Source organism: Hylobates moloch, unplaced genomic scaffold, assembly GCF_009828535.3.
Source record: "Hylobates moloch isolate HMO894 unplaced genomic scaffold, HMol_V3 SCAFFOLD_7, whole genome shotgun sequence".
NCBI classification, from domain to species: domain Eukaryota; kingdom Metazoa; phylum Chordata; class Mammalia; order Primates; family Hylobatidae; genus Hylobates; species Hylobates moloch.
The window spans coordinates 96,969,510-96,980,900 of NW_026652282.1; the positions used below are offsets into that span (position 1 = coordinate 96,969,510).

At 38.1% G+C, this 11,391-nt stretch overlaps 2 protein-coding genes and 1 pseudogene across 2 annotated transcripts in view; 1 reads left to right on the forward strand and 2 right to left on the reverse strand.

The window, feature by feature from the left end:
* The window catches only part of LRCH2 (leucine rich repeats and calponin homology domain containing 2), a 104,896-nt gene that overhangs the window by 81,826 nt on the left and 11,679 nt on the right, over positions 1 to 11,391 (reverse strand). The window lies entirely within an intron of this gene.
* Positions 621 to 938, forward strand: LOC116811972 (large ribosomal subunit protein eL36-like). The gene has a single exon (XM_032757502.1). The coding sequence runs from the start codon at positions 621 to 623 to the stop codon at positions 936 to 938; it is 318 nt and encodes a 105-aa protein (XP_032613393.1).
* The window catches only part of LOC131383943 (UPF0764 protein C16orf89-like), a 9,862-nt pseudogene continuing 6,392 nt past the window's right edge, over positions 7,922 to 11,391 (reverse strand).

Sequence of the window (11,391 nt, forward strand, 5' to 3'; positions counted from 1 at the left end):
ACACACACACACACACACACACACACACACACACACACACACACACACATAAATTCCGAAACTAAAGGATTCATTGAAGAAAATACAAAATACATTTTGTATTTTGAAATTGTATTTGTATTGAAATACTAGATCAAGCAGAAGAAAGAATTTCAGAACTTGAAGACAGGTCTTTTGAAATAATCCAGTGAGACAGAAATAAAGAAAAAGAATGAACAGAGCTTTTTTTTTTGAACTTGCTTATTGCTTTTGTTTATTTTATTTTTTTATTATACTTTAAGTTCTGGGATCCACATGCAGAACATGCAGGTTTGTTACATAGGTATACATGTGCCATTTGAGACTACATAAAATGACCAAACTTACAAATTATTGGTATTCCTGAGGGAGATGAGAGATTAAAAGGCTTAGAAAGCCTATTTAACAAAATAAGAAATGAAACTTTTCCAAGTATAGCAAGATTTAGACATCCAGACACAGGAGACTCAGTGATTCCCAGGAAAACACAATGCAAAAAGGAGTTTGCCACAGCATATTATAATCAGACTGTCTAAAGTAAAAAGAATTCTAAAATCAGCAAGACAGCATTCCACCACAGCCACCATTGCAGAGCAGCAGCAATGGCTGTGTGCTACACTATGGTCATGGGCCTCAACAAGGGCCACAAGGTGACCAAGAATGTGAGCAAGCCCAGACACAGTCATAGCCTCGGGCGCTCGACCAAACACACCAAGTGTGTGCGGGGCATGATCCAAGAGGTATGTGGCTTCACCCCATACGAGAGGTGCACCATGGAGTTACTGAAGGTCTCCAAGGACAAACAAGCCCTCAAGTTCATCAGGAAAAGGGTGGGGACACACATTCACACCAAGAGGAAGCGGGAGGAGCTGAGCAATGTCCTGGCCATCATGAGGAAAGTTGCTGCTATGAAAGACTGAGCTCCCTGTCCTGCCCTCTCCCTAAAATAAAGAACAGCTTGACAGAAAAAATAAAATAAAATCAGCAAGAGAAAAGCACCCTGTCACCTACATAAGGAAACTCCATTAGACTAACATGAGACTTCTCACCAGAAACCTTAAAAGCCAGAAGAGAAGGGAATGACATATTAAAAATGCTGAAATAAAAAAAAACAAGACTGCCAGCCAAGAACTCAATATCCAGCAATAAGCTTCATAAATAAGAAGAAACGAAGTCTTTCACAGACAAGCAAATGCTGAGGAATTCATCGCCACTAAACTGGCCCTACAAGAAATGCTCAAAGAAGTCCTAAACTTGGAAGTAAAAGTGATATTCATCATCATAAAAACACACAAAAGTATAAAACTCACTGGCAAAGTAATCACACAAAGGAGGAAGAAAAAGGAATCAAATGGCACCACTACAGAATTCCACCAAACCACAAAGGCAAACCATTCCAAGAAAAAGAAACAGAGAATTTATAAAACTAGAAAACAACAATACGAGAAGAACAAACCCTCACATATCAATATAAACCTTGAAAATAAATGAATTAAATGCCCCATTTAAAAGATATAGATTGGCAAAATAGATTTTAAAAACATAATCCAACTATATGATGCTTACAAGAAACTCACATTACTTGTAAAGACACATATAGACCAAAAGTAAAGGAATAGAAAGACAGTCCACACAAACAAAATCCAAAAGTGAGCAGCACTAGCTGTACTTGCATCAATTAAATCAGATATTAAATAAAAGATGGTTTAAAAAAAAGACAAAGAACTTCATTCTATAATAAAGGGATCAATCTGGCAAGAGGCTACAACAATTTTAAATGTATATGCACCCAACACTGGAGCACCCAGATCCGTAAAACAAATATCACTAGGCCTATAGAGAGAGATAGATACAATAATGGTGGGAGACTTCAATGCGCCACTCACAGCATTAGACAGATCATCTAGATAGGAAACCAACAAAGAAACATTAGATGTAAATTGGACTTTACACCAAATGGACCTAACAAATTTACAGAACATTCTGCCCAACAACTGCAGAATATACACTCTTTCGATGAGCACATGGAACATCCTCCAAGATAAACCACATGTTAGGCCATAAAACAAGTATCAACAAATGTTTAAAAATGAAATCCTATCAATTATTTTCTCATAACAGTGGAATAAATAGAAATCAATACAAAAAGGAACTTCAGAAATGATACAAACACATGGATATTACACAAGCTCCTGAACAATCATTGGATCAAAGAAGAAATTAATACAAAAGATTAAAAATTTTTTGAAACAAATGAAAACGGAAACACAACAAACCAAAACCTGTGGGATATAGCAAAAGCAGTGGTAAGAGGGAAATTTGTAGCATTAAATGCCTATTATCAAAAAAAAGAACGATTACAAATTATCAACCTAACAATGCATCTCAAAAAACTAGAAAATCAAGAACAAACCACACTCAAAACTAGCAGAAGAAATAACAAAGATCACAGTAGAACTAAATGAAATAGGGACCAAAAAAATACAAAGTATTAAAAAAACAAAGAGTTGATTCTTCAAAAAGATAAATAAAACTGATAAACCAGTAGCTAGACTAACCTAGAAGAGAGATGAACCAAATAAACACAATGAGAAATAAAAAAGGAAATATTTCAACTGATACCACAGAAACACAATAGATCATCAGAAACTATTATGAACAACTATATACTCACAAACAAGAAAACCTAGAGGAAAGAGATAAATTCCTGGAAACATACAACCTACCAAGATTGAACAAGGAAGAAATAGAAAATCTAAACAGGCCAATAATGAAGAGCAAAATTGAATCAGTAGTAAAAAAAAAAAAAAAAAATCCCAATAAAGACAAGCTCAGGGATTGTTGAGGGAGCTTGGCTGAGGGATTCACAGCCAAATTCTATCAAATATAAAAAGAAGTAATACCACTCCTCCTGAAACTGTTCCAAAAAATTGAAGAGGAGAATATTCTCCCTAATTCATTCCATGAGACCACTATCACCCTAATACAAAAACTGGACAAGGACACAACAACCAAAAAAGGAAAACAGCAGACCAATATCCCTGATGAACATACATGCAAGAATCCTCAACAAAATACTAGTAAATTGAATACAGGACATCAAAAAGATAATGCACTGTATCAGTTCATTTTCATGCTGCTGATAAAGACATACCTGCGACTAGGCAATTTACAAAACAAAGAGGTTTATTGTACTTACAGTTCCAAATGGCTGGGGAGGCCTCACAATCATTGTGGAAGGCAAGAAGGAGCAAGTCACATCTTACATGAATGGTGGCAGGCAAAGAGCTTGTGTAGGGAAACTCCCGTTTTTGAAACCATCCGATGTCATGAGACTCATTCACTGTCACAACAACAGCACAGGAAATTCCCACCCCCCTGATTCAACCATCTCCCACCGGATCCCTTACACAACACATAGGAATTATGGGAGCTATTAAGATGAGATTTGGGTGGGGACACAGAGCCAAACCATATCATACACCATGATCAAGTGGGTTTTATACCAAGGACGCAAAGATGGTTCAACATATGCAAATTAATAAATGTGATACATCACATAAACAAAATTAGGACAAGAAACATATGATCATCTCAATAGATGCAGAAAATGCATTTGATAAAATTAAGCTTCCCTTCATGATAAAAAACCCTCAACAAACTAGGCATAGAAGGAACATACCTGAAAAAAATAAAGGCCATATACAACAAACCCACATATCATACTGAATGGGGAAAAGCTGAAGGCCTTCCCTCTAAGATCTAAAACAAGACAAAGATGCCCACTTTCACCACTGTTATTGAATACAGCACTGGAAGTCCTAGCCAGAGCAATCAGGCAAGAGAAAGAAATAAAACACATCCAAATCAAAAAAGAGGAAGTCAAAGTATCGCAGATTGCTGACGATATGATCTTATATCTAGAAAAACCTAAAGACTCAACCAAAAAAACTCTTAGATTTGATAAATATAAAGCTTCAGGATACAAAAATTAACGTATAAAACACAGTAGCATTTCTAAATACCAATAATGATCTCACTGAGAATGAAATCAAGAAGTGAATCCTATTTACCACACCTACCAAAAAATAAAATGCCTAGGAATAAATTTAACCAAAGAGGTGAAAGATCTCTACAAGGAAAACTATAAAACACAGATGAAAAAAATTGAAGATGACAAAAACAAATGGAAAGATATCTCATGCTCATGGATCAGAAGAATTAATATTGTTAAAATGACCATACTGCCCAAAGCAATCTACAGGTTCAATGCAATCCCTACCAAAATACCAACACAATTTTTCACAGAATTAGAAAAAACAATCATAAAATTCATATAGAATCAAAAAAGAGTCCAAATAGCCAAAGCATTGGTCTTCTGCAGCAACATGGATAGAACTGAAGGTCATTATCTTAAGTGAAACAAACCAGACACAGAAAGAAAAATATCACATGTTGTCACTCACTCACTTTTTAGTGAATGCTAAAAAATGGTGTATACATAGATATAGAGAGCAGAGTGATAGATAATGGAGACTCAGAAGGGTGAGAGAGTGGGAGAGGGGTATATAATAAGAAATTACTTAATGGGTACAATGTATGTTATTTGGGTGACAGATTCTCTGAATCCCCTAACTTGACTACTATGCATGTAATAAATTTGCACTTGTATGCCATAAATTATATAAATAAATTTTTAATGAAAAAAAAAGAACAGCCACACTGGAAGACAGTCTGGTATGCTTTTGCAAAAATAAATATGGTCTTAATTCAGGAATTGCAAGCCTGGGTATTTACTCAAATCAGTTCAAAACTAATGTCTACACAAAGTCTTCACACTAACATTTATAGCAGCCTTATTCATAATTCCCAAAATTTAGAAGCAAACAAGATGCATCTTTCAACAGGTTAATGACTAAACTGTGGAATATCCATACAATGGAATAGCTTCCAGGAAACAAGCTTTCAAGCCATGAAAAGAAATGGAGAGACCTTAACATATACTGCTTCTTGAAAGAAGCCAGTCTGAAATGTCTACGTATGCTAGGATTCCTAGTAAATATCATTCTGGGAAGGGTAAAACTATGGTGATAGTAGAAAGATCAATGGTTGCCATGATTTGGGAGGAAAAGAGGGAATAAGGGAAGAGGAAGAGAGTATTGGTCCATTTTCACACTGCTGTAAAGAACTACCAGAAACTGAGTAATTTATAAAGAAAAGAGGTTTAATTGACTCATAGTCCACATAGCTGGGAGGCCTCAGGAAACTTACAATCATGGCAGAAGGCAAAGGAAGAGCAAGCACCTTCTTCATAAGATGGCGGGCAGGGCAGGGGAACCACCACACACTTATAAACTGTCAGATCTTGTAAGAACTCACTCACTATCATGAGAGCAGCACGAGGGAAACCACTCCCATGATCTAATCACTTCTCACCAGGTCCCTCCCGACACATGGCAATTATAATTCAATATGAGACTTGAGTGGGGACACAGAGCTAAACCATATCATTCTGACACAGCCCTTCCCAAATCTCATTTCCTTATCACACTGCAACACATTTGCAAAATTCCATCTCAACAGTCCCCAAATGTCTTAACTAATTTCAGCATTAAGTCAAAAGTCCAACTCCAAAGTCTCATCTGAGACAAGGCAAGTCCCATTCTGCCTATGAGCCTGTAAAATCAAGTTAGTTACTTCCTATATACAATGGGGGTACAGGCATTGTATAAATACATGTTCCAAATGGGAGAAATTGGCCAAAATGAAAGGGCCTCAGGCCGCATGCAAGTCCAGAATACAATGGGGAAGTCATTAAAGCTTAAAGTTCCAAAATAATCTCCTTTCAATCCATGCCTCACATCCAGAGCACACTGATGGAAGGGGTGGGTTCCCAAGGCCTTGTGTAGCTCTATCCTTGTGGCTCTTCAGGGTATAGCCCCCATGGCTGGTTTCAGGGGATGGCATTGAGAGCCTGCAGCTTTTCCAGGTGCTCGGTACAAACTGTCAGTCTAGAGGTATGGAGGATAGTGGCCATCTTCTCACAGCTTCACTAGGCACTGCCCCAATGGGGACTCTGTGTGAGTCTCCAACCCCACATTTCCCCTCTACACTGCCGTAGTAGAGGTTACCCATGAGGGCTCTGGCCCTGCAGCAGACTTCTGCCTGGACATTCAGGCATTACCATACAGCTTCTGAAATCTAGGCAGAGGTTCCCAAACCTCAACTCTTGTCTTCTAAGCACCCACAGGCCCAACACCATGTGGAGGCCACCAAAGCTTGAGGCTTGCACCCTCTGAGGCAACATTATGAGCTGTGCCTCGGCCCCTTTTAGCCACAGCTGAAGCTGGAGTGTCTGGGACAGAGGGCACCATGTCATGAGGCTGCACAGAGCAGCAGGGCCCTGGGCCAAGCCCATGAAATCATTTTTCCCTCCTAGGCCTCCAGGCCTGTGATGGGAAGGGCTGTCATGAAGATCTCTGAAGTGCCCTGGAGACATTTTCCCCATTCTTTTGGCAATTAACATTTGGCTCCTTTTTACATATGCAAATTTCTGCAGCAGGCTTGAATTACTTCCCAGTAAATGGGTTTTTCTTTTCTACCATATAGGCTGCAAATTTTCCAAACTTTTATGCTTTTCTTCCCTTTTAAACATAAGTTCCAATGTCAGACCATCTCTTTGTGAATGCATATGACTGAACACATTCAGAAACAGCCAGGTCACATCTTGAATGCTTTGCTACTTAGCAATTTCTTCTGCCAGATACCCTAAATCATGTCTCTTAAGTTCAAAGTTCCACAGATCTCTAGGGCAGGAGCAAAATGCCATCAGTCTCCTTGCTAAAGCATAGCAAGAGTGACCTTTACTTCAGTTCCCAATAAGTTCCTCATCTCCATCTGAGACCACCTCAGCCTGGATTTTGTTGTCCACATCACTGTCGTATTTTGGTCATAACCATTCAACAAGTCTCTAGGGAGTTCCAGACTTTCCCATATATTCCTGTCTTCTTCTGAGCCCTCCAAACCATTCCAACCTCTGCCCATTACCCAGTTCCAAAGTTGCTTCCATATTTTCAAGTATCCTTATAGCAATGCCCCACTTCTGTAGTACCAATTTTCTGTATTAGTCCATGCTCACACTGCTATATAAAACCACCAGAGACTGGGTAATTTATAAAGAAAAGAGGTTTAATTGACACACAGTTCCACATGGCTGGGGAGGCCTTAGGAAACCAATCATGGCGGAAGGTGAAGAAGAAGCAAGCACCTTCTTCACAAGGCAGAGGGCAGGAGGAGAATGATACACACTTATAAACCATCAGATCTCATAAGAACTCACTATCATGAGAACAGCATCGGGGAAACCACCCTCATGATCTAATCACCTCCTACCAGGTCCCTCCCCTGACACATAGTGGTTACAATTCAATATGAGATTTGGGTGGGGACCCAGAGCTAAACCATATCAAAGAGTGATTAATACATGGATCACAGAATTTTCAGGGCAGTTACACTCTTCTATGTGATACTGTGGTGATGCATACATGACACATGCATTTGTCAAAACACATACAACTATACAACACAAAGACTGAACCCTAATGTATAGACTTTAATAATAAAATATAGCTTCATCAATATTCATCATCAAGTGTACCATATATTGGTTCATTAATTATAAAAAATATATTACAAAAATGTAAGATGCTAAAAATAGGAAAACTATGAGCTGGAGAAAAGGAGTATGGGGTAACTGTACTATCTGCTCAATTTTTTTGTAAACCTAAAACTTCTGAAAAATAACACGAAATAAAAAGGCAGCCAGGCATGGTGGCTCATGCCTGTAATCCCAGCACTTTGGGAGGCCGAGGCGGGTGGATCACAAGGTGAAGAAATCAAGACCATCCTGGCCAACATGGTGAAACCCTGTCTCTATTAAAAATACAAAAAATTAGCCAGGCATGGTGGCAAGCACCTATAATCCCAGCTACTTGGGAGGCTGAGGCAGGAGAATCACTTGAACCCGGGAGGTGGAGGCTGCAGTGAGCCGAGATCACGCCATTGCACTCCAGCCTGGGCAAAAAGAGCAAAACTCTGTCTCACAAAAAAAAAAAAAAATGCAAAAAAAAATGAAATAAAAAGGCAAATAAACTACCAAAAAGGGACAGAAAAATATACTAAAATATCAGTATTAATAACAAGAATAATTTAATGATTTAAATAATATCAAGACATTACTAACCTATACATTTTTCATGCTCCTTTATGTTCGTTCCCCTCCAAATAAAAGATTATTTAGTTAAATTACAAAGTAATATTACAAGCTCCCTCAGGGAATTTAATTAAATGTGCATTCATAAACTATTTTCTGGATGATTTCATGTATTTATTTAGTAAACACCACTTAAAATTATAATTATTATTCTAATTTAATGGAGTTAAATTAAATAAAGAATAATAAATCTTGCTGGGAACAGGCCCCCAAATCTGGCCATGAACTGGCCCCAAAACTGGCCATAAACAAAATCTCTGCAGCACTGTGACATGTTTGTGATGGCCTTGACACCCATGCTGGAAGGTTGTGGGTTTACTGGAATGAGGGCAAGGAACACCTGGCCCACCCAGGGCAGAAAACCACTTAAAGGTGTTCCTGAACCACAAACAATAGCATGAGCGATCTGTGCCTTAAGGAGATGCTCCTATCGCAGGTAACTAGCCAGACCCATCCCTTTATTTCAGCCCATCCCTTTGTTTCCTGTAAGGAATACTTTTAGTTAATCTATAATCTACAGAAACAATGCTTATCACTGGCTTGCTGTCAGTAAATATGCAGGTAAATCTCTGTTGAAGGCTCTCAGCTCTGAAGGCTGTGAGAACCCTGATTTCCCACTCCACACTCTATATTTCTGTGTGTGTGTCTTTAATTCCTCTAGCGCCGCTGGGTTAGGGTCTCCACAACTGAGCTGGTCTCAGCAAAATCTAATTATTAGGTGTTTCAGATTTAAAATCAGTATAAACATCTAAAGCACTGGGTAAATACAATAACAGTGCCAAAAAAAAAATACAACCATGGAAAGAAAGATGGGAAATAACATAAAACTATTTGTATCTTAATTTCTTGAACTATCTCACACTAACAGCATCTCATATTTTCCATCAAAAAAGTGAAGATTAACCTTTATATAGCTATAATTAATAAAATTTAAACTGATTTAAAATGTTTATCTTGTGATATACAATAAAGGAGCTTTTTAAACATTAAAAATCACTTAACATGTACACTGGGGCAACTAGGAAAATAAAATATGACTAATAATGAACAAATAATCGAGAAATACATGCAAAACTGGTATTTTAATTGAGTTCCAGCAAAAAATTAAATAAATAAAAATTCCACCTAAAAATTGGGGGAAAAAAAAAAACAGCTGGGTGCAGTCGGTGTCTCATGCCTGTAATCCCAACACGTTGGGAGGCCCAGGTGGGAGGATCATTTGAGCCCAGATGTTCCAGACCAGCCTGGGCAATATGGCGAAACCCTATCTCTACAAAAAAAATACAAAAAGTAGCTGGGCATGGTGCATGCCTGTAGTTCCAGCTACTCGGGAGGCTAAGAGGTGGGAGGATGGTTTGAGCCCAGGAGGTTGAGGCTGCAGTGAGCCATGATCACGCCATTGCACTCATGCCTGGGTGACAGTGAGACCCTGTCTTTTTCAAAAAATAAAAATAAATAAAAATCGGAAAACTGCTCATTTATTCCTCCGTGAGTGATTCACCTCACAACAATTTCAAGGCCTACATTCTTAGGCAACAAACAGCACTTGGGAAAAGACAATTATAAAAATGGTTCACCTTTTCCACATAAAAAAGGACATTAAAATGTGTATTTATCTTCCTGTCATAGGCTGAATGGTGGACCTCAAAGATATCAGATCCTAATTCTGGAACCTGTGAGTGTTATCTTATATGCTAAAGGTTTTACAGATGTAATTAAGAGTCTTGTGATGAGATTAGCCTGCATCATCCATGTGGATCCTAAATGCCATCACAGGTATCCTTGTAAGAGGAAAGCAGAGGGTAAACCAGACAGACTGAAGAGGGGGCCATGTGGAGAAGGAGGCAGCCACTGGTATAATTGTGCCACACAATGCCAGTAGCCATCAGAAGCTGGAAGAAGCAAGGAATGGATTCTCCCCTACAGCCTCCCCATAGGGAGTGCGGCCCTGCCAAAACCTTGATTTTGGCTCAATTAAATTCGTTTCTAACTTCCAGTCTCCAAACCTGTGAGAGACTAAATTTCTGGTTTTTAAACTATTAAGTTTGTGATAATTTGTTATGGCAGGCACAAGAAACTAATATATACCATAATGGTAGTTTATTGGAATTAATAAGAGAATGATTGTAAATACTTTTTAATTACATAGCTGTGTATTTTTTTCTTGTGCAGTATCGATATCTCAGTTAATTAGTATCCAAAGGGATAAGCACCTTTATAACCACTGAGCTGTTTGTCTTGTCTAATTTTTAATCATAAAATCCAGTATTGGCAGTAAATCAACAGTAGACAGATTGCTGTGTACTGTTTCCTGCCTTCCTTCAAGACATTCCTTGTAAAACTGCTGGGAGTCTATTAGAGACCTTGGTCAATAATCTTAAGTAACCCAATCTAAATTATGTTCTGTATCACTCTTGAGCTTCAGAGGTCAAGGAAGCCAGAGAAGAAGGAGAGGAGTCAGATGGAATGGAAATCTGTTTGCTGTCTCCCAAGCTGCACCCACAGAGTCACAGATTGGTCTATCTGCTGCCCATTGAAATTCCTGGCCCACTGGCTACCATTTCTGCCAAATATACAAAATGACTTTCAGAAATTATACTATTATACTATACTAATTATAGTCTTATTCAGTGTATAAATGGCTAGAGTTTTTTGCACAAATTGATAAACAAGTTTAATTGCTGTTTAATAATATAGATTACCACAGTGTCTCCTTTTAAAAAAAATCCTAGGTAATATTTGAAAGCCTGACACACTTTTACTTCTGGCCCTAAAAATGCCATCATGTGTATCCTTATAAGAGGAAAGCAGAGGGAAATTAAACAGACACATTAAGGAGAGGGCCATGTGATTTTTACCTCTGATAAAATTCCTAATAATGAAGGGTGCTGTTTGAACACATCTTCATCATTACAGTAGAGATATCACCATAGAATTGTCTGCTTGAAGGAACATGGGAGTTAATGGAGAAATAACTTGAAATCAGTACTCTAAATTCACATCATGAATAACCTAAGTGGAATTGAGGCAAATATTATACACGTACACTCTATATGCTAGATCACAATACTGTGCACTTTGCATAGATTATTTCTAATCCT